Here is a 24,834-nt window from a genome sequence, read left to right on the forward strand (position 1 = left end):
TATTACCATACAATGATATAGTACAATATAGTAATTTCATGCTTATATTGTGCTATCCTAATAATATATTGTATGTACATTTGATTTGTAAGTCCCCTCCGGGGTGAGAAGAGCGGGATATAAATGTAATAAATAAATAAATAAATACATGCAACAATGTAACAGATAAGAGTTATATTGCAGGACGTCACAAGGGACTATAGCACCAAAATGGGGAATCTCTTTCAATTCAAAGATTAGAGCCGCATTTCAATATTAGGGAAGGGTCAAAGTTAAAAGCAGGGGAATATTAGCAGTAACATGTGCCTACAAGATATCTAACAACATCATTGGAGTGCTCAAGGGTGGTTGGTCATTGGCAGTAATTGTTAGAACAATGTCGGAGTTGCGACGTTTTGTAAAAGTGCTCAAGATTTGGCTGTTTGGCTGTGCATTTAAGTAAATCAGATCTAATTTGCCAAATAGTCACTGTTGAATGTTTTTATTTTGAATGTTTTTATATTGTGGAATGATATTTTAAATTGTGAGTCGCTCGGAGCACTCTGGTGGAGAGCGACTAATTATGAAATAATGTGAAGTGAAGAAGTGAAGTGAAGTAATTGGGCTTTAGAGACACACTAACTTGGGTACCCGGCATTGCCCGGGTTATTTGAAAAAGTCAGTTTTTCATGGTACAATTTTTTAATTGCAAGTTTGTTCTGGATGCATCATGGATGGGGTTGAGTGTGCTCTCTGACTGTAGGGTAAACTACAACTCCCACTACGGTGAGTCAGTCCCCTCCGACCCCTCCAGTAGGTTGAGTTAGTCATGGGAGGGAGGTCACAGTTTCCCTGGTTGTGGGTGAACTACAACTCCCAGAAAGGAAGGTCTGTTCCCCACAAACCCCTCCAGTAATCAAATTTCAGCATATCAGTTTGTGTGCCAAGGTTGGTCCAGATCCATCTGTGTTTGGGTTCACAGTGCTCTCTAATACATACATATTTTTATTTTTATTATGTGTATAGATTTCAGGCTCCTATCCTCAATCTTCCTAGCGTGGGCCAGCTTTGGGAAAGCCACAAACATGGCAGAAATGCTCCAACGCACTCTCACTATTGTTTCCCAGCAACTGGTATTAATACGTGGTGTACCACCGTAACTGTGAGAGGCTCCATACAGCTATGACAATTAGTAGCCATTGATAAACACCTCTTTATTTCCCCCCTGTACATTTTCCTAATTCACTTTTTCCCCCATCCTGTGATTGTTACTTTCACAAATTAAATTATGCATTATATGAAGTAGTATTGTCTAAAAGCTTAATGGAGAAACAAGAAATGGCTCAGAGTTGCGCCCATGCAATAGTCGTACTGAGTTAGGATTAAAAAAGCTTTGTAACAAACGTGGCCTTTTCTTTTAAAGACTACTCCAGCTCTTCAAGTTGCAACTATACATTTGAAAGTGTGTGGGAAGTGTTTCGTAGAATTTCAGAAACCAGAGAGATGGGAGGAAGGGTTTATTGTTGATTGATTTGTTTTATTGTTGTGTTTTATATTGTCTGTTTTGCCTGGGCTTGGCCCCATGTAAGCCGCCCCGAGTCCCCTCGGGGAGATGGGGCAGGGTATAAAAATAAAATTATTATTATTATTATTATTATTATTATTATTATTATTATTATTATTATTATTATTAAGGGTTGGAGGGAGGGAGGGTTATGAGGATCTCCCACTCAACATCATCTCATAATAAGCTAAGCTCACTATGCAAAATAAATTATGCAGATTTGCTCAATTTGTGCAACTCATACACTGTAAGAAGGCCTGGGTTGCTGTGCATTTTCAGGGCTGTCTGGCCCTGTTCCGGAAGCATTCTCTCCTGACGCTTTGCCCACATCTATGGAAGGCATTCTCAGAGGTTGTGAGGTCTGTTGGAAACTAGGCTAGTGAGGTTTATATATCTGTGGAACTCTTGTCTGTTGGAGGCAAATGGGAATGTTGCCATCGGCCAACTTGATTAGCATTGAATAGCCTTGTAGTTTCAAAGCCTGGCTGCTTCCTGCCTGGGGGAATCCTTTGTTGGGAGGAGTTAGCTGGCCCTGATTGTTTCTTGTCTGGGATTCCCCTGTCTTTTTTTTATTTATTCACTGGAAGTTGCAACCCAAACAGAAACATTTCCCAGTAGCTATCCATGAGTTTCTCCAGATGCTTAAAATGTAACAGGAAAATGTCAATTTTAAATGGATTTAATTTTAGCTGATTTTTACATGTTTTTGACGTAATTTTAGGTATGAATATCGTGTCGAAATGGTCCATCAATCCACGAATGACCCTGCCAAGAACATCATTCGGGAGTTTGCCTCTGACTTTGAAGTTGGAGAGTGCTGGGGATACAACAGGTTCTTTCGACTGGACTTGCTGGCTAATGAAGGCTACTTGAACAGGCAGAACGACACCGTCATATTACGGTAAGGGATGAAATTGCTATAGTGAGGCACACGGCCATCAAAGTTGAGGTGCAGAAAGATAAATTTTTGGGTTGAGTACCAATAATAATAATAATAATAATACTTTATTTTTATATCCCACTCCCATCTCACCCAGGGGGACTTGGGGCAGCTCACGTGGGGAACAAGCCCATGTCACATACAATAAACAGTCGTATATTAAAACCAATATAAACAATAAACAGGATAAAACAGCTGTTGTTACTGAAGCTGTATGGCCATCTATTGGGGTTGCTTTGATTGTGCTTTTGCTGAATGCAGAAGGGGGTTTATATTATTATTATTATTATTATTATTATTATTATTATTATTATTATTAGCGACATTTATATCCCGCCCTTCTCACCCCGAGGGGGACTCAGGGCGGCTTACAAGTTATATGTACAGACAATATATTATGTTATTAGCATAGCACAATATAAGCATTATATATTACTATATTGTACTTTACCATTATACTGCAATATTATTAGTAATATTACATGTAATATAGAATATACAATTATAATAGTGTATTATTCTTATATTGTATTACATTATAATATTATCAATATTATATGTGTATACAATATATCATATTATTTGCATAGCACAATATAAGCATTATATATTACTATATTGTACTATACCACTATACTGCAATATTAGTAATATTACATGTGATATAGAATATACAATATACCAAGAGCTATAATCCTGGTGGGAATGTGTTTGGATATTTCCCAGACCTTAATGTTGTCATTGTTTTGGTGATATTGAAGCATAATACCATATAATTATATAAGATCAGCCCCCTCCCTCCTGGCTCTGGGATCATGCTTTTGGATAACTGCGCAGTGCAATAATAGATGTCTAATATATGGCTTTAGACCACGATTTCTTGGATGGCATGATTTTAACGGATTGTAATGTTGAAAAGGCTTATTGTTTTAAAATTTTAATTTTAAATATTTTAAGTTTATATTTTATATGTGTTTAAAGGCATTGATTTGTGCCATATGTAAGCCGCCTTGAGTCCCCATCGGGGTGAGAAAGGCGGGGTATAAATAGGGTAAATAATAAATAATAAGAGTTCATGCATTAATACAGCAGTGACCGTTTCCACCCTGTTTGAGTCATGCAAAGGTATCTTTAAAATTATTTGCATATTTTTGACCACATAACCAACCTACACTGTGAACTCTAGTTGGCTGTTGTAAATTAATGTGGATGTTGGTTTGGATTTTAAGTTATTATATAATTTTGTTTGACTACATATACAGTAGAGTCTCACTTATCCAAGACTCGCTTATCCAAGGTTCTGGATTATCCAAGGCATTTTTGTAGTCAATGTTTTCAATATATCGTGATATTTTGGTGCTAAATTCTTAAATACAGTAATTACAATATAACATTACTGCGTATTGAAGAACTTTTCTGTCAAATTTGTTGTATAATATGATGTTTTGGTGCTTAAGTTGTAAAATCATAACCTAATTTGAAGTTTAATAGGCTTTTCCTTAATCCCTCCTTATTATCCAAGATATTTGCTTATCCAAGGTTCTGCCGACCCCGTTTAGCTTGAATAAGTGAGACTCTACTGTATTTTTATATGCAGGGTTTCTCTGGGATTTTATGTCAGTATTTGTTTGTTTACGGAGGCATTGAATGTTTGCCATTGTATGTTGGAATCCGCCCTGAGTCCTCTTGGGGAGATAACGCGGAATACAAATAAAGTTTTATTACTATTATTATTATCATTTTTGTATAGAATTTAATCAGGTCTTTTCAAGCCTGGTTGTTTGGCTTGGTACTTTGATATGGCCTAAGGTCTAATCAATAAAATGTTCCATTATTATTATTATTATTATTATTATTATTATTATTATTATTATTATTATATTTTAAAGATGATTTTGACTAAAAGTTTCCTCTTTCTGGATTTAAAAAAACTCCTTCAGTGAGTCTGAAACAGCCTGGAGTGGGCATGAAGATAGTAACATGTTAACTTAAAAAAAACAACAACAGAAAAAAGCACAAAAATAAAAATAGAAAGTGGGAGGTGTACAACATGTTCTCTGCAGTCCCCTCAATCCCTGATGTTCCATAGATAAAAGCTAGCACAAGAAGAGATCATATATCATACACTTTGAACCACAATGTGCAAAGCATGACTTCTCAGTTCGAGTGGATTTAATGTACTGATTTGTCAAGAGGTCATTGGGCTAACTTGGCCTTCATAATATGGGACTTAGAATTTTATCTTGTAAATCGCCTAGAGCATCTTGGATGGAGAGCGATTAATAAGTAATTAAATGATGATGATGACTCCATGTTTGCTACAGTTACTGAGTCATGCTGCAAGAGAAGAGCTGGCTGCTCATAGTATTATATTTGCTTGAGGTTCCTCAGAGTTTTGCGAAGTCTTGACTTGCCCCTTCTCTTAAGGTTCCAGGTGCGGTCTCCCACTTTCTTCCAGAAATGTCGGGATCAGAACTGGTACATTTCTCAACTGGAAGCTGCTCAGACCAGCTACATCCAACAAATAAATAACCTGAAAGAGGTAAGCAGCCCTGTGACGTAATTGAGCACAGATGTGGCTGATGGTTTATATGTATTAACGATTTGGGATAACATTTTATTATATTACTAGCTGTGCCCTGCCACGCGTTGCTGTGGCCAATTGGAATTGCAGTGAATAGCCTCGCTGCTTGAAAGCCTGGCTGTTTTCTAGAAGGTATGCTTGCTAGGCCAGGTTGAATGAGATGGAGTAGCCTCATGGTTTCCAAAGTCTGGCTTTGAAGCTGCAAGGCCTTTCAGTGTTAATCAAGGTGGGCCACAAAGGGGTTGATATATGTGTGGAATAACGTGCAGTGTGGTAGAAAGAACTGTTGTCTGGTTGAGGCAGGTGTTGCCATGGATCTCCTTGATTAGCATTGAATAGGCATGCAGCTTCAAGGTCTGCCTGGTTAGTACTTGGAAGAATCCTTTACTGGGATGTGTTAGCTGGGTGTGATTATTTAAGTTGTTTAGCATTGAATGGTCTTGTAGCTTCCAAGCCTGGCTGCTTCCTGCATGAGGGAATCCTTTGTTGGGAGATGTTAGTTGGGCCTGGTTGTTTCCTGTGTTCCCCTGTGTTCTGAGTGTTGTTGTTTATTTAGTGTCCTGATTTTAGAGATTATATTGTTGTGTATTGTTATTAGAGCACAGTAATTATTATACATTATATTGATAATGTTATATGATCTGCCTGGAACAGGATTATATGAGGCTCCTTCTACACAATGGTTTAAAATTCACACTGAAGTGGTGTTTTTGTTTTTGTTTTTGCTGTGGCCTAGGAGGCAGCCTGGCTTTAAAGCTGCAAGGCTGTTTAGTGTCAATCAAGGTGGGTCACAAAAGGGTGCATTCCGGTTTTTGGGGTTTTTTTGGCCCTGGAGGTTAGGGATGTGTAGTTTGTTTGTAAGAATGTAGAGATGTGGATGAGGGGTTGTGTTGTCAATTTTCTAGGTTGGGGGGCCTTTAGTTTTGTTGTTTTGCCTGGTGGAGCAATGCCATTCTCCTTTTATATATATAGAATTATTATTATTTCATTTCTATCCTGCTTTTCTCCTGTGGGTGGGATTCAAAGTGGCGTACAACATATAAAATTCATACAAATACATCCAACAGCAATACATAATCAATTAAAACATCATTTACCATGCTGGCAGTTTCTTGGTCACTGCTGACTTTGGGAATGACACATTTAGAAGGATGATATGGATCTCCTTCAGAACGGTGTTCTCTCTTTGACACACACGTCTCTTTGTTTTGCCTTTCAGCTTTCCCGAACCCAGAAGTCCCACGGCATGCCTCCCCCAGATACTCACCTCAGCCCACAGAGCGACGACGGCCTGGAAACGAGACCAAAAAAGCCGGGACCAAACTCAGACGTACTTCTTGAGGTTATGGCCAGTATGCCATCACTCAGAAATGCAAAAGAGGAGGAAGAGGAGAAACCACAATATGAAGATTATAACGTAAGGGTTCCCACCTCCTCCAGGATTCCCAGTGTGTGTAAACAGATTTTTTCTTTACTTTTCTATAATAAAATTGGTGAGCTTGGGAGGAAAATTACAATGCTGTGTATTGCTGGCTTATAGGGTTGTTATTGTCTGGTTGAAAATCAAGAGAAGAGATAGAACCTTTTGTGTACAAATGAACATTTTATTTGACACCCTTTCGATCATTTTACTCTATTTATTTACTGTATATACTCGAGTATAAGCCTTTTTTAGGACTGAAAAAAAAACCTCCTCGGCTTATACTTGGGTGAGGGTCCTGGTGGGCTTATATTCAGGTCGGCTTATACTCAAGTACATATGGTATATTTATTGTTTATTATTATTGGTATTGTTAGATTTATTATTTTACTCTATTAATTATTATTACATTTATTATTTTACTCTATTATTGTTACTTTTACATTTATTTTACTCTATTTTTTATTATTATTAATACATTTATTAATTTACTCTATTATTACATTTATTATTTTACTGCATTTATTATTATTATTACATTTATTATTTCACTCTATTATTATTAAAAGGATAAATAAGCACATTTACATTGAAGAAGATGAAAATAATGATTTAATCAGAGAGTCATATCTTAAATTACAGTTTGATGTAAAGATTCAAAAACATTTAAACTACTGATGCCACAATTAATGTAATTTTATTGGTATCTCGGCTTATACTGGAGTCAATGTTTTCCCAGTTCTTTTGTGGTAAAATTAGATGCCTCGGCTTATATTCGGGTCGGCTTATACTCAGTACTTATTAGCGACATTTATATCTTGCCCTTCTCACCCCGAAGGGGACTCAGGGCGGCTTACAAATTATATGTACATACAATATATTATATTATTAGCATAGCACAGTATAAGCATTATATATTACTATATTGTACTGTAACACTATATTGCAATATTATTATTAATATTACATGTAATATAAATATACAATTATAATAGTGTATTATTATTATATTGTATTACATTATAATATTATTAATATTTTATGTGTATACAATATATTATATTATTAGCATAGCACAATATAAGCATTATATATTACTATATTGTACTGTAACACTATATTGCAATATTATTGTTAATATTACATGTAATATAAATATACAATTATAATAGTATATTATTATATTGTATTACATTATAATATTATCAACATTATATGTATATACAATATATTATACTAGCTGTGCCCGGCCACGTGTTGCTGTGGCATTTTCTGGTGGTGTTGGTGAGAAATTGTTGAGGTAGTGGTGGTATTGAATGTCTGTTGTATGGTTGTCTTTATGTTTAGTATGCGCACTGAAGTGGATTATATGGCAGTGTGGACTCAAGATAATCCAGTGCAAAACATTCTAAATGGGTTATATAGCTGTGTGGAAGGGCCTTGAGTCTACACTGCCATATAATCCAGTTCAAATCTGATAATCTGTGGAAGAGGCCTAAGTGAGGCCTAACTGTGCCTGTCCCCCTGGGCTGAGGAGGTTGCTAGAAGACCAAGTGGGCAGAGCTTAGCCTTCAAACTGGCAGCAATTGGATAAAAACGATTATTCCTCTCCCTGCAATCAGGACTTTTCTTTTCTTTTTGTTGTATCAACCTAGAGCCGTGAATGATGGGTTGTGTTGTCAAATTTCGAGGTTGGGGGGCCTGTAGTTTTGTTGTTTTGTCCGCTGCCCTGATGCCATCACTCTTTTATATATATAGATTATTAGTATAGCATAATAAGAGTATTATATATTGTTATATTGACACAGCATGAGCTTTCAGACGGGGATCTTGACGTTGACCTTATTGGAGAGGATGAGGCCAACCATCTTGACGGCAGCAGTTCTTCGGCAAGTTCAACCGCAACCAGCAACACAGAAGAAAATGATATAGATGAGGAGACTATGTGAGTGTTGAAATGACCTCTCTTTCAGTGTCTACTTAATTCCTGTTTCTTTGTGTGTATAGATGTATTCCACTTTTAACCTTGAAAACAAAATGCTCAAAACCAATTCCAGCTGCCCAAAGTATATGCCATTGCTTGCTAGTAGAGAGAAATAGCTGCTTGTTTTGGTTTTTCAAGGAGGCAAGTTTTGTTCTCACTATTGTTTTTAGAATAGGGCATGTGTTTTAATAGAGCACAAATTACATTAGTGGCTTTTCAAAAGGAATCTTGAAGGACAAACTTCTAAACCTGCATGTCTAAGCACATTTCTAAAGAGATGAGTATTTTGAAGGTACAGTAGAGCCTCGCTTATCCAAGCCTCTGGATTATCCAAGCCATTTTTGTAGTCAATGTTTTCAATATATCGTGATATTTTGGTGCTACATTCGTAAATACAATAATTACAACATAACATTACTGCGCATTGAACTACTTTTTCTGTCAAATTTGTTGCATAACATGATGTTTTGGTGCTTAATTTGTAAAATCATAACCTAATTTGATGTTTAATAGGCTTTTCCTTAATCCCTCCTTATTATACAAGATATTCGCTTATCCAACGTTCTGCCAGCCTGTTTAGCTTGGATAAGTGAGACTCTGCTGTATGTGTGTGAACCACAGGTTTATCCCACAACAATGAAGTCTCTGGCCCACATGGTTTAGAGAATGAGTGAAATTAGGAAGAGCAAGTGTTTGATTTGTTGTCGGAGGCTTTCATGGTTGGAATCACTGGGTTGTGGTGAGTTTTCCGGGCTGTCTGGCCATGTTCCAGAAGCATTCTGGCCTGATGTTTCACCCACATCTATGGCAGGCATCCTCAGATGTGAAGTTTGTTGGAAACTAGGCAAGTGGGGTTTATATATCTGTGGAAGGTCCGGGGTGGGAGAAAAAATTCTTATCTGTGGAGGCAAATGAGAATATTGCAATTGGCCATCTTGATTAGCATTGAATAGCCTACTTCCTGCCTGGGGAAATCCTTTGTTGGGAGGTGTTAACATGCCTCAATTGTTTCTTGTCTGGAATTGCCCTGTCTTCTGAGTGTTCTTTATTTACTGTCCTGATTTTAGAGTTTTTTTTAATACTGGCAGCCAGATTTTGTTCATTTTCATGGTTTCCTCTTTTCTGTTGAAATTGTCCACATGCTTGTGGATTTCAGTGGCTTCTCTGTGTGGTCTGACATGGTGGTTGTTAAGAGTGGTCCGGCATTTCTGTATTCTCAAATACTATGCTGTGTGCAGGTTGGTTCATCAAGTGCTCTGCTATGACTGACTTCTCTGGTTGAGTTATATATATATTTATTTATTACAGTCAGTGAGTTGAGTTAGAATACAGTTCCTTTTATGTTCCTTAATTCATGTTTTGTCAGGATGTGAGATCGCCCAGCATTTACACTAGCTGACCTGTTCCCATCCTGCCAGAGCAATTGGGGGGAGATAGCCTAAATGATAAGGGCCATCTGGCTAGGAGGATTGATTTGTGGCCTGCTCTGGTCTTCGAGCCTGGGAAAGGAATTTCGACAGACAGGTGTGAATGCAGAAGGCGGGTGGGGGGGGGGGTAGTAGTTTGATAGTCTGGGGTCTGGGCAGAAATTGTTTAGTAGTAGCTTTGTGTTCATCTTGGCAAGGATTTCAATAAAGTATTTCCACGGAACTACCTGTGTGAGCTTGCATTGTGTCTTATAGCTTCCAAGGACTGACATGTTTAGGCGCTGTGTTTGGTCTAAAATCAGGACAGTAAATAAAGAACAACACTCAGACATAAAACAGGGGAATACCAGACAGATTTTATGTTTGAAATATATATTTTTAATTCATAATGCATTTTAATAATTTTAACGGCTTTATGTGCTGTTTTATATTGGTTTGTATGGGCATCTAATTGTTGCCACTGTTGTAAGCTGCCCTGAGTCCCTTCGGGTGAGAAGGGCGGTATATAAATGTGAGAAATAAATAAACAGACTATCAGGGCCAGTTATCACCTCCCAACGAAGGATTCCACCAGGCAGGAAGGAGCTAGGCATTGAAACTGCAAGGCTATTCAGTGCTAATCAAGGTGGACAATGGCAACATTCACACTTGCTTCAAACAGACAAGAGTTCTTTCTCCCGCCCTGGACATCATTCCACAAATATATAAACCCCACTTGCCTAGTTTCCAACAGACCTCACAACCTCTGAGGATGCCTGCCATAGATGTGGGCAAAACGTCAGGAGAGAATGCTTCTAGAACATGGCCAGACAGCCCGGAAAACTCACAGCAACCAAGTGTTTGATTGATAATGTGGTTGTGTCAATAACAGCAGCTTAACAGGATCTCTATGGCTTTGTTTTAATTTGCTCTGAAGGTCGGGAGAGAACGATGTGGAATACAGCCACAACATGGAGCTGGAGGAGGGGGATCTTGCCGAAGAAGTTGCCTCTGCTGCAGCAGGTGCCTCAGGTATAAAAGGAGCCTGTTTTTTTAATTTATTATTATTATTATTATTATTATTATTATTATTATTATTATTATTATTAGGAATAACAAACGTATATCCCTGTACAGATGCTACGTACGGCTTTTCTCTCGGCTCTCACTGCCACGTCAGAGGCCACACAGAGCTATGCATTCTGTAGGATTTTCTATTTTGGGGAACTGCTGCATCATGTACCGTGTGTAGAGATTATCGTAATGTAGGGCACGCTTCCCATTGGCTGAGAGCCACAAGGGAGCTGCAGCTGGGTTTTCTGGAGACGCAAAATCCCATCAAGGGAATACTCGCCCTTCCTCTCACGTTTAAACATTTCTTAACTTGAGCTGGGGATTAGAATTCCTCCTTTGCACCTTTTACGGGTGTCTTCCTCCTTTCCTCAGACATTTTGACACTTTATCTTCATCGGTATAATCATGTTCTTTGTGCCTAAATCTCTGTATTCCCGTGGGGACTGGAATGGAATATGTGAAACCTCTTAAGCATCAAACGGAGACGAGTTTAAATGGATGTTTCCTCGCATTATAAAATTGACTGTAATTCAGACACAGATTCTCATTCTCTGACTAAGAGTCTTTCCCCTCCCTGTTTTTAAATGAGCACAGGCAAATTCTGTTGAAAATGTTGCGGCAAAGACCTGTCAATTATCGTCTGGCGAGGAGTGGGGGGAAAGCGTTGACGGTGTTGTATTGCAGTTCTCGTTATAACTGTCTAAATCCTATTGTGGCTCAGATAGCAATCACCGGCACACGACAGACAAATTATACCTCTGATGGGACTCCTTCTGAGCCAGGAAATTAATTCATATTTAGCTGATTAATACCATGCCTTCCTCAACAGCAAAGATAGATGTCTGTATCATGTCTGCAGAAACAAGTGATTGATTGTGTTCCTTAGCTTTTGCTTTTTCAAATGTTTTCTGTCTGTAGAATCTATGTTTATACCCCACTCAAGTTTAGAAGAATATCCTATTCTGTCAACTGCACGTTCTTAGTCACTTGCTTTGGCGGAGTCTCTTAGTGAGCTTCCTTAATAGGTTCAATATTAAATTAACCCACAGGAGAGAATGAGAGACATTTTCCCTGTTGATCAGCAGCACAAATGATCGCGAAACAGCTTTGTCAGGAAAAGGAGAACCAGCCAGAAGGGCATCTTGCTTTTGTGAGCTCTTCTTTAAGGCTTCTGCTTGTCAGAATTCTTTTCTTGGCAGCTGTAACTTCCAGTAGATGCGTTTGCTTCTGAACAAATGCAATATGATATGCTAATAATATAATAATGTATGTAAATTTAATTTGTAAGCCGCTCTGAGTCCCCTTCGGGATGAGAAGGGTGGGATATAAATGTATTAAATAAATAATAATAATAAATAAACATTTGACCAAAATACTGCCTTATTTAAATAGGCCCGGGCTGTGGCGCAGGCTGGTGAGCAGCCAGCCAGCTGCAACGAATGACCAAGAGGTCATGAGTTCGAGGCCGGCTCGGAGCCTATGTTTGTCTTGTCTTTGTTCTATGTTAAAGGCATTGAATGTTTGCCTTATATGTGTAATGTGATCCGCTCTGAATCCCCTTTGGGGTGAGAAGGGCGGAATATAAATGCTGTACATAAATAAATAAATAAATTCTAGTAGGTAAAGGTAAAGGTTTTCCCCTGACGTTAAGTCCAGTCATGTCCGACTCTGGGGGTTGGTGCTCATCTCCATTTCTAAGCCGAAGAGCCGGCATTGTCCGTAGACACCTCCAAGGTCATGTGGCTGGCATGACTGCATGGAGCACCCACTGTAAGCTCCAGCTCCTGCCAACCTAGCAGTTCGAAAACACGTGTAGATCAATAGGTACCGCTCTGGCGGGAAGGTGACGGTGCTCCATGCAGTCATGCCGGCCACATGACCTTGGAGGTGTCTACGGACAATGCCGGCTCTTCGGCTTAGAAATGGAGATGAGCACCAACTCCCAGAGTCGGATACGACTGGACTTAATGTCAGGGGAAACCTTTACCTTTACTATATACCACCCTATCTCCTCAAGGGACTCAGGGCGGTTTCCAATACAACGGAAAATATACAGCAAGTTAAAAACATACATCAATTAGGACATAATACCACACAAACGTAAATGCATAAGATATATAATTGATCCATTGATCTACTCACATTGGCATGTTTTCGAACTGCTAGTTTGACAGAAGCTGGGGCTAACAGCGGGAGCTCACCCCACTCCCTGGATTCGAACCGCCAACCTTTCGGTCTGCAAGTTCAGCAGCTCAGCAGTTTAACCCACTGCGCCTCCGGCCCTGTAACATTTCATATTCATGGCTAATTGCTCTCCGCTGTTCTTTTTAAAACTCAGGTGGGACCCATGGCTACCCCACTGCAAGCTGCCGCATGTCAAGGCGAGGAGCGGGAGCTCTGGGCTCTTCCTCCAGCAGCAGTTTGCTTGATATTGACCCCTTGATTCTAATTCACTTGTTGGACCTGAAGGACAGAAATGGGGTGGAAAATCTCTGGGGCTTGCAGCCGCGTCCTCCTGCTTCACTTTTGCAGAACAGAGGTGAGTTGGCAGGTTTTCCTGGAATTGCTTAGATGTTGTAATCTGTTCATTTCTGTTACCTCCCCTTCTTTGGATGAGGAGTCCATTCCTGCTGCATAAGAAGGTTTCCAAAGGATTTTCTCATCAACCCATATTGATATGGCATTGCATTATTTTTAAACGGGATGAACCCTTTCCTGTTGATGTTTGGCTTAGAAACCTTGTCTGATAAAGTGCTCTAATGTTATCTTAGTACCTGGGTTCAAGGGTATCCATCTGGGAAAGATTACAATCAAAAGACCTCAGGATAATAAAGAGGATGTTGTAAGTTGGTTGCTGGAGCATTTAGCTTAATCCAGAGAGTAAATACCTTTGTTTACGAAGTTGGTGACCTGGCATTTGGTTCAAGGGACTGTGGGGAGAAAGAACACAATTGAAATTCATGGATAGGACGGTTGGAATTCGCTCTCATCAGTTGTAGGAAAGGAGATGCTTCAGATGGTGAAAGAAAACAAAAAGATGAGAAAGTATAGCTAGGGCGAGTTTTGGTTTGGCAGCCAAACTAGGGTTTGGGTTAGGGTTTAAGATCATGACCTGGATTTATGAGAAGGAAAGAGAGAGTTTGGGAAACTTCATGCTGTGAGCCAGTGCAAATGTTGAGTAGGGGAAGAAATATATTATATTATATTGCTTATATTGTGCTATGCTAATAATATATTGTATGTACATTTGATTTGTAAGCCGCTCTGAGTCCCCTTTGGGTGAGAAGAGCGGGATATAAATGTAGTAAATAAATAAATAAGAAAAGGAGAATAGCAGTGTGGCTTTTTCCTGGAGGTGGTGGCTGCCTATTTGAGTGCTCCCTGTAATTTCTTAAAAGCCCCACTGTATAGCCATGATGCTCGCTATGTATTTTATGAATGTTATATTACTGCTATTTTTTCAATTATATATGCTGTCCTTGTTGTGTTTTATCTGTTGATTGGGCTTGGTCCCCATGTGAACCTCTCCGAGTCCCCTCGGGGAGATGGAGGTTACAAATAAAGTTTTATTATTTATTACTAGCTTGGGTATTCAGCATTACCTGGGTTATTTGAAAAGATCCTTGTTTGTTTTTGGATGTTAGGTATTCTCAGTTGGTCATTTATTATTATTATTATTATTATTATTATTATTATTATATTATATTATTATTATTATTATTATTATTTGTAATACAATATAATACTAATACAATATAATAATATTAATTATATATTATATATTGCATGTAATATTAATAATATTACAATATATAGATATAGTACAATATGGTAATTTATTGCCAGTATTGTGCTATGCAAATAATATAATATTGTATGTAAATTTAATTTGTAAGCCGATGTGAGTCCCCTTTGGGGTGATAAGGGCGGGATATAAATGTAAAATAAATAAATAAATAAATAATATTATGTGTTGTCGAAGGCTTTTATGGCCGGGATCACAGGGTTGTTGTATGTCTTTCGGGCTGTGTGGCCATGTTCCAGAAGTATTCTCTCCTGACGTTTCACCCACATCTATGGCAGGCATCCTCAGAGGCTGTGATAAACTAGGCAAGGAAGGAATATATATATATATCTGTGGAGATAATAATAATAATAATATTATGCTATTTCTGAGTTTGGTCCAGATCCATTATTGGTGTAGTTCATAGTGCCCATGGAATACTGGTGAACTATAGCTCCCAGTGTTAAATGTCAATCACTCCCAAAGTACACCAGTGTTCCCAGTTGGCCATGTTGAATTTGTATGCCAAGTTTGGTCTAGATCTGTCATCAAATGGGTTCAGTGTTCTCTGAATATGGGTGAACTATAACTCCTAGATGCCAAGCTCAATCACCCCCAAGTCCCGCCAGTATGCAACTATACATCCCAGTCCCTACTACCCCTAGGAATCATGGTGAATGCTTCCCAAGCCTCTCTCTCTAGAATTTTCAGTTGCTGTATGCCATAGGAAAGAGTAGGGAAGGGTTAGGGTTAGGGGATAGGTAGTGAGCAGGGTCATGCAAATGAAGAGAGAAAGGAACACTGGGATATGCTCACTGTAACCTGCAATGTTCCTTGAGGGAGTGACTTGGTGGCTCCACAGCACTATGTGGTCAGACACCTGTGCCACATACATACAGATTTTCACTTTTACTATGTGTATAGATTATTATTTGTTGTCGAAGGCTTTCATGGCCGGGATCACAGGGATGTTGTATGTCTTTCGGGCTGTGTGGCCATGTTCCAGAAGTATTCTCTCCTGACGTTTCGCCCACATTCTATGGCAGGCATCCTCAAAGGTTGTGATTATTATTTGTTGCTGTGTTTTAATCTAGTCCAGATGTTTCCTTGCCTATAGACCTCCACCCTTTTGGCACCCCTGAAGGGCAGCCACAGTTGTAACTCTTGATTTCTTAATGTAGCAAGCAACCTTAGTCTTTGGACAGATGAGTCAATCCTTGCTCTACCCGATCTGTGTTTCGAACAATAGCTGTATTCTGGTCTTGCCCTTGCGTGTCCGACAGGAAAAGCGGCTTAATTGTTCACATGCTGTAGACTGGTTATAGAGAATCGGGTCCCCCTCTTCGGAGTGGAGAATTGGTAAACAAAATCAAGCCGCACAAATAGACTTGCTTGTGTTTGGTGCAAAAGTGGCCTGGAGCCACTAATAGCTTGTTTTAGGTCACCTTCGAAAGAGCCATTTTGTTGACTTAACCGAGCAGAAGAGAAAATGATTGTCCATATGGCATGTAAGCGTCGTACTCCTCTCCTCTTCATAATGACAGTGTTTGTACTGTCGGCTCTAAAGATAGGAGGCTGGAACAGGGAACACGGTTGAGTCAGTCTCACAAAATAATACCGGCCTGGTGTTGTCAGGAGGAAGAGAGGTGCGGAAGCGACTTGCTCAGGGATCCAAATTCTCAAGGAACAGAACACTTGACAGGAGGCTCCCAGTAAGGAGCTGTGAAGTTGAGCTTCAAGCATCGTGATGTGATGCAAACCATCTTCTCTTTCTTTAATGGCATTCCTGTTTCTCTGGGTGAGCACCGGAAGATGGCCTGATCAATGGTATCTGTCATATAGGAATGCACCTAGGGGAATCGTATGAAGTTCTGGAGATAGAATTAGCATTCTGATGTCCTATTGAGATGGCATCCTCAACTGGATGACTTTACGTCAAGCCAGGGAGAAGTAGAAGCAACTCACAGGAACATTCACTGCAGGAAGACAGGAGAATCAGTTCGGAAAGTACTGTATATATTCAAGTATAAGCCTAGTTTTTCAGCCCTTTTTTTAAGGGTGAAAAAGCCCCCCTTGGCTTATACTCGAGTGAGGGCCCTAGTTGGCTTATATTTGGGTCAGCTTATACTCGAGAATATATGGTACATTTATTATTTTTCTCTATTATTTTTGGTATTATTACATTTATTAATTTTCTCTATTATTGTTGCTACTATTACATTTATTTTACTCTATTATTATTATTATTATTATTATTATTCTCAATACATTTATTATTTCACTCTGATATTATTATTATTGGGCCCCTGGTGGTGATGCAGTGTGTTAAAGCGCTGAGCTGCTGTACTTGCAGATCAAAAGGTCCCAGGTTCAAATCCCAGGAGCAGAATGAGCGCCCGCTGTTAGCCCCAGCTCCTGCCAACCTGGCAGTTCGAAAACATGCCAATGTGAGTAGATCAATAGGTACCGCTCCAGCGGGAAGGTAACGGCGCTCCATGCACTCATGCTGGCCACATGACCTTGGAGGTGTCTACGGACAACGCCGGCTCTTCGGCTTAGAAATGGAGATGAGCACCAACCCCCAGAGTCGGTCACGACTGGACTTAACGTCAGGGGAAAACCTTTACCTTTATTATTATTATTATTATTGCATTTATTATTTTACTCTATTTATTATTACATGTATTATTTTCCTGTATTTATTATTATTATTATCACATGTATTATTTTACTCTATTATTATTAAAAGGATACATAAGCACATTTACATTGAAGAAGATGAGAATCATGATTTGATCAGAGCTGGACAGTCTTATCTTAAATTTGAGCTTTATGTAAATATTCAAAAACATTTAACCTACTGGTGCCTCAATTAATGTAATTTTATTGGTATCTATTTTTATTTCTGAAATTTACCACCCTCGGCTTATACTGGAGTCAATGTTTTCCCAGTTTTTTGGTGGTAAAATTAGGTGCCTCGGGTTATATTCGAGTATATACAGTACATTTTCTTTTTTTCCTGCTCCAGTCCATAAAAAGCCATTGCAAGAGGTGGAAATTACTATACCAAAGCTGCTGAATTCAATGAGAACTAAGGGGACTGTGCTGCAAGTCACACTTTTTCAGCCTTAGGAAAAGGCAAAGCAAACCAAATCTCAACAAAGCCTTCTGAGAAGACTCAATGATCCTCAGTATCAACATAATTTGGAAATAACTCAAAGGGGACATAGTTTTGACTGCACAGATGTGTGCAGGGCCAATATGAAATGAAATCTTACTTATTTATTTAATTATTATATTTATATCTTGCTCTTTTCACCCCAGAGGGGACTCAGAGTGGCTTACAAATCAAATGTACATACAATATATTATTAGGATAGCACAATATAAACATTAAATTACTATATTGTACTATATCATTATATGGTAATGTTATTAGTAATATTACATTTAATATATAATATATAATTAGTATTGTTATATTATTATTAGTATAATATTATATTACATTATAATATTATTATCTTTAGGCCTATGGGTTGCTGAGAGTACACATATACCATTTCTGTTTCAAAACCAAACATCCAGGATTGGCTATTTCTTGATACCCAGGTAGATGTGGTCTCAATGTTCTCCAAATAATCTTTCTGTTTTCCCGTTCTCTCCCCGCCAAGCCTCCTATTCTCTAAAGGAGAGGGACCAGCGGAGGCATCAGGCCATGTGGCGCGTCCCACCAGACCTGAAGATGCTGAAAAGGTTGAAAAGCCAGATGGCTGAAGTCCGCAGCAAAATGTCGGATGTGAAGAATCAGCTGTCGGAGGTTCGGAGCAGCAACACCACCTCTTCTGAGGGGCAGCCCACATACGCTTTCTCCAGCGATCAAGGAGCCCTGGCAGCCTGCGGAACAGATAGCTACAGCAAACTGCAGGAACTTGGGAGAGAACTGCTGACAAAATCGTCCCTCTCCAGCTGTTACATTCGGAACTGTAAGTGGGGATGAGCTTTGCACTCGTTTCTGTAGAATACAAACTATCTAGAGGTTGCTGTGAGTTTTCTGGGCTGTATGGCCGTGTTCCAGAAGCATTCTCTCCGGACATTTCGCCCACATCTATATCCTCAGAAGTTGTGAGGTCTGTTGGAAACTAGGCAAGTGGTGTTTATATACCTGTGGAATGATGTCCAGGGTGGGAGAAAGAACTCTTTGTCTGTGAATGTTGCAGTTGACCACCTTGATTAGCATTGAATGGCCTTTCAGCTTCAAGGGTCCGCCCCACCCAAGTTGCCTCATTGTCGACAGCTGTATTCATTCAACTACCTCGTGACTCAATATTTACACACTGCACTTTACCCAGCTTGTTTTTATCTTTTTACTTGGGTGCCAAATCCACGTTTTAATATGCTTTTAACATGATTAATATTTCTTTTGTTTTGGAATGTTGGATTTTAATAACTGTGTTTGTATTTTGATGTTTCTCTAATTTATTACTTTATCTGGGTTTGGCCCCATATAATCTGCCCCGAGTCCCTTCGGGGAGATGGAGGCAGGGTATAAAAATAAAGTATTATTATTATTATTATTATTATTTTATTATTATGACACAGCAAACAAGATAGATATGCTGGATTTCATATCACAAAATCACAAGTCGAACACTTCCCAAGTGTCTAGGACTGTGTGATGTATTTTCGGATGATGCGTGCAGATCGCTGATGTATATTTTACAAATCTTGCAGCCACCAACAAGAAAAGCCACTCAACCAAAACTGGTCGAACTGGGGGAGCGGGCAGCTTGTCTCTGCGAAGAGCCATGGATTGTGGAGATGGAAGCCTTCGCTTGAAGGGAGACTGTCAGATTTCCTCTGAAGGTATAAGCAAAATGGGTGGATGGTGGGGGGGGGGGGAGGATTGAATAATTATTTTGCAGCATGTGTATGTGTGTATGTTTCTAAAATTTGTGTTGACTTACATACCTGGACTTTCCATAACTCTGTTTATTGATGTTATCTATATATATAAAAGGGTAATGAAATTTCGGCCTAGGACAAAACAACAAAACTACACATCCCAGAAACACTAAACTTGACAGCACAACCCCTCATCCATACCTCTACGTTCATACAACAAAAAGAAAAGAAAAATAAAGTCCTAATTAGAGGGAGAGGAATAATTGTTTTTATCCAATTGCTGCCAGTTAGAAGGCTAAGCTCCGCCCACTTGGTCTCCTAGCAACCCACTCAGCTCAGGGGACAGGCAGAGTTAGGCCTCACTTAGGCCTCTTCCACACTGCCTATAAAATACAGATTATCTTATTTTAACTGGATTATATGGCAGTGTAGACTCAAGGCCCTTCCACACAGCTAACTAACCCATTTATCTATATATATAAAAGGGGAATGAAATTTCGGCCTAGGACAAAACAACAAAACTACACACCCCAAAAACACTAAACTTGGCAGCACAGCCCCTAATCCATGCCTCTACGTTCATACAACAAAAAGAAAAGAAAAATAAAGTCCTAATTAGAGGGAGAGGAATAATTGTTTTTATCCAATTGCTGCCAGTTAGAAGGCTAAGCTCCACCCACTTAGTCTGCTGTCAGTTAGAAGGCTAAGCTCCACCCACTTCGTCTCCTAGCAACCCACTCAGCCCAGGGCCACTTCAATCAGGCCTCTTTCACACTGCCTATAAAATACAGATTATCTGATTTCAACTGGATTATATGGCAGTGTAGACTCAAGATGAGCACCAACCCCCACAGTCAGACATGACTGGACTTAATGTCAGGGGAAAACCTTTACCCTTTACCTTAACTACCACCAATTCCTCAATACTTTATTTCCCATACCACCATACTTCGCCACAGCAACGCGTGGCTGGGCACAGCTAGTAATCTTATATTATCTGCTTTGAACTGGATTATCTTGAGTCCACAATGCCATATAATCCACTTCAGTGTGCATTTTATCCAGCTGTGTAGAAGGAGCTTCATACTTCGCCACAGCAATGTGTGGTCGGGCACAGCTAGTAGGATATAATATCACTCATTGTGCACTACAGAATCATAGAATAATAGAGTTGGAAGAGACCACATGTGCCATCCAGTCCAATCTTTGCAGCAAACGTAATTAATTGTTTTCTGCAATCTATATTTGCTCAACAAATGTGCCTTACTTTTCTGTAGGTTGCCTGGGAAGCTCAAAGTCCAGCAGTAGACGTGGCTCTCCCCGGACACTGACCAATGGCAATATCTCAGAGCCACTTTCTAAGCCAGAAGACAGACAGTGCGATGCCTCTGATACTGACATGGGGGCTTCTGGCGCAAGTGGCATCCCTTCTGTGGAAAAGGCCCGGAAAGTAGTAGCCGGAGGGTAGGTTTTTGGGATTCTCTGTAGCCCTGAATGGCAGGCTGAGCCATTCCTTGGGTCCACTGTATCAAATTCCTTTTGGTCTCTTTCTAGGTCCAATTCAAATCGGTGCCGTGCGGAAGCTACGGATTCAGTTGACGTGGAAAACAACACTGAAGCTGCAGAGACTGAAATTCTCTCTGAAGGAGCCTCTGCAGATCCAGAAGATGGTAAGAACAGAGTCCTTTTCTAGTTCCTATAGAAAGACAAGACCGTTCTGTGGTCAGCTGTACACTTCCACACAAACTTGGGAAATCTCTCCACTTGTTTTGTTTGAAAGCAGCATTACAAATGGTTTGTTACTGTATATACTCGAGTATAAGCCTAGTTTTTCAGCCCTTTTTTAGGACTGAAAAAAAAACCCTCCTCGGCTTATACTTGGGTAAGGGTCCTGGTGGGCTTATATTCAGGTTGGCTTATACTCAAGTATATATGTTATATTTATTATTTTTCTCTATTATTATTGGTATTGTTACATTTATTATTTTACTCTATTTATTATTACTATTATTATTATTATATTTATTATTTTACTCTATTATTGTTGTTACTTTCACATTAATTTTACTATATTTTTATTATTATTAATACATTTATTATTTTACTCTATATATTATTACATTTATTATTTTACTGGATATATTATTATTTTATTGTATGACACAGCAAACAAGATAGACATGCTGGATTTCGTTTCACAAAATCACAAGTCGAACACTTCCCAAGTGTCTAGGACTGTGTGATGTATTTTCGGATGATGCGTGCAGATCCCAGTAGGGTGGCCTTTTGCAGTTGACAGATAATTTTGTCAATGTCTATTGTTTCCAAATGCTGGCTGAGATCTTTAGGCACGGCACCCAGTGTGCCCATCACCACCAGGACCACCTGTACTGGTTTCTGCCAGAGTCTTTGAAGTTCTATCTTGAGGTCCTGATAGCGGCTGAGTTTTTCCTGTTGTTTTTCGTCAATGCGACTGTCACCTGGGATGGCAACATCAATGATCCAAACCTTTTTCCTTTCCACAACTGTGATGTCTGGTGTGTTGTGTTCCAGAACTTTGTCAGTCTGGATTCGGAAGTCCCACAGTATCTTTGCGTGCTCATTTTCTAATACTTTTGCAGTATTAATAATAATACTTTTGTATTATTATTACATTTATTATTTCACTCTATTATTATTAAAAGGATACATAAGCACATTTACATTGAAGAAGGTGAAAATAATGATTTAATCAGAGTTGAACAGTCATATCTTAAATTACAGTTTGATGTAAAGATTCAAAAACTTGTCAACTACTGATGCCTCAATTAATGTAATTTTATTGGTATCTCGGCTTATACTGGAGTCAATGTTTCCCCTGTTTTTTTGTGGTAAAATTAGGTGCCCCGGCTTATATTCGGGTCGGCTTATACTCGAGTATATATGGTATTTTAGGGCAAATATGTCTTTCTAACCATTCTGCAGTAGCAACAGCACTACCAGCAAGCCTAAGCAAATTTCCCAGCTATGGTTGATGGGTTGCTTTGAGGTGAATTGCTTCAGTGCTCACCCAGGTCCTTTCCTTTCTGAAGCCGGAACACGCAGCCTACTTCTCACAAAGGAGCTTGCACTAATGAGAAAGAGGGTTGTTCCTTTCTTGAGCAGCAAGCTGTGGCTTCTCTGTGTTCCTCCTCGGAGCGAGTGCCCTGGCGGGGTTCTTGCTATACCTTTAGAAAATGCTTTAAAGCCGGCTTAGCCGCGGTGGGGAGGTCTTGCTTCGCTCCCTGCCGTGTTCCAAGACTCCTTTCTGGGTCACAGAGTTCCTCATTTGGACTTTTTTCCTCTCTCTTTCTTCTCTGGCTCACACCATCCCCTTCCTCCTCTGCACTCCTTTGAATTTCAATATGTGACGAATTGCCGCTCTGGGGCTGACGCAAAGAGGCCAGCATCCCTCGTGCTCTGCAGGGGCCGCCTTGTGTAGGTGTGTGTCTTGACACCAGGCTGAAAAATCTCCTTTCCCTTCACAGTTTCAAGCAAGTACTATAGCCCTGGTGGTACAGTGTGTTAAAGCGCTGAGCTGCTGAACTTGCAAACCGAAAGGTCCCAGGTTCAAATCCTGGGAGTGGAGTGAGCGCCCACTGTTGCTCCAGCTTCTGCCAACCTAGCAGTTAGAAAGCATGCCAATGTGAGTAGATCAATAGGTACCGCTCCGGCGGGAAGGTAACGGCGCTCCATGCAGTCATGACCACATGACCTTGGAGGTGTCTACGGACAACGCCGGCTCTTCGGCTTAGAAATGGAAATGAGCACCAACCCCCAGAGTCAGACATGATTGGACTTAACATCAGGTGAAACCTTTACCTTTACTACTATAGCTTCTACTGCTTGGCTGTCACAGGAGGCAGCGGGTTGAAAGGGGAAATAATTTTTTCAAATCTTACATTATGGAAAGCCCCAGGCCACACTCCATTGTTGCGTGTTTCTTTTTGGATTTGGAGAATCGGAAGAGGCCGAACTGCTTTGATTTGGATTTTTCTAGCCATGGAGACTTACTTACTTATAGGCGATCCCTCGTAGTTTGAGGATTATTGTCTTCCAACTGTCCGTAGATGGCCGAAGAGACCTATTCTTGATCTGCATGTTCTCCCGTAGTGAGGACATCAGTTTCCAGGTAGAAGGCGATCCCGGTCACGGTTGGCTTGACGCTCCTTCCTCTTGGCACATTTCTCCCTCCATTTGTGCCTCTTCGAACTCCGCAGCACTGCTGGTCACAGCTGACCTCCAATTAGAGCGCTCAAGGGCCAGGGCTTCCCAGTTCTCAGTGTCTGTGCCACAGCTTTTAAGGTTGGCTTTAAGCCCATCTTTAAATCTCTTTTCCTACCCACCAACATTGTTTCCCGTTCTTGAGTTCGGAGTATTTATTTATTTATTTACAGCATTTATATTCTGCCCTTCTCAGCCCGAAGGGGACTCAAGGCGGATCACATTACACATATAGGCAAACATTCAATGCCTTTTAACATAGAACAACGACAAACAAACATAGGCTCCGAGCGGGCCTCGAACTCATGACCTCCTGGTCAGAGTGATTCATTGCAGTAATTGCAGCTGGCTTGCTCTCCCACCTGCGCCACAGCCCGGGCCCTAGAGTAACTGCTTTGGGAGATGGTGATCGGGCATTCGGACAATGTGGCCAGTCCAGCAGAGTTGATGGCGTAGGAGCATTGCTTCAATGCTGGTGGTCTTTGCTTCTTCCAGCACACTGACATTTGTCCGCCTGTGTTCCCAAGAGATTTGCAGGATTTTTCTGAGGCAACGCGGATGGAGTTTGGTGTGACGTCTGTAGACAGTCCACGTTTCGCAGGCGTAGAGCAGGGTTGGGAGGGGAATGGCTTTGTAAACAAGCACCTTGGTCTCTCTACGGATGTCCCGGTCATCAAACACTCTCTGCTTCATTCTGAAAAATGCTGCGCTCGCAGAGCTCAGGCGGTGTTGCATTTCAGTGTCGATGTTGACTTTTGTGGAGAGGTGGCTGCCAAGGTAGCGGAATTGGTCAACGTTTTCTAATGTGACACCATTAAGCTGTATTCCTGGCATTGCAGAGGGATTAGCTGGTGCCTGTTGGAAGAGCACTTTGGTTTTCTTGATGTTCAGTGAGAGGCCGAGCTTCTCGTATGCTTAGAGTGGCTTGTAGGTTGTCTTCTGAGTGCGCACA

General features: G+C 40.1%; 1 protein-coding gene across 1 annotated transcript in view; it reads left to right on the forward strand.

The window, feature by feature from the left end:
- The window catches only part of trim37 (tripartite motif containing 37), a 55,917-nt gene that overhangs the window by 25,519 nt on the left and 5,564 nt on the right, over positions 1-24,834 (forward strand). The window contains exons 14-23 of the mRNA XM_062958937.1: positions 2,265-2,444; positions 4,911-5,025; positions 6,287-6,484; positions 8,296-8,432; positions 10,815-10,909; positions 13,290-13,490; positions 18,410-18,721; positions 19,470-19,601; positions 20,918-21,104; positions 21,195-21,310. Coding sequence (XP_062815007.1) covers positions 2,265-2,444; positions 4,911-5,025; positions 6,287-6,484; positions 8,296-8,432; positions 10,815-10,909; positions 13,290-13,490; positions 18,410-18,721; positions 19,470-19,601; positions 20,918-21,104; positions 21,195-21,310 — 1,673 coding nt within the window. The remainder of the gene's footprint in view (positions 1-2,264; positions 2,445-4,910; positions 5,026-6,286; positions 6,485-8,295; positions 8,433-10,814; positions 10,910-13,289; positions 13,491-18,409; positions 18,722-19,469; positions 19,602-20,917; positions 21,105-21,194; positions 21,311-24,834) is intronic.

Source organism: Anolis carolinensis, unplaced genomic scaffold, assembly GCF_035594765.1.
Source record: "Anolis carolinensis isolate JA03-04 unplaced genomic scaffold, rAnoCar3.1.pri scaffold_7, whole genome shotgun sequence".
Classification (NCBI taxonomy): domain Eukaryota; kingdom Metazoa; phylum Chordata; class Lepidosauria; order Squamata; family Dactyloidae; genus Anolis; species Anolis carolinensis.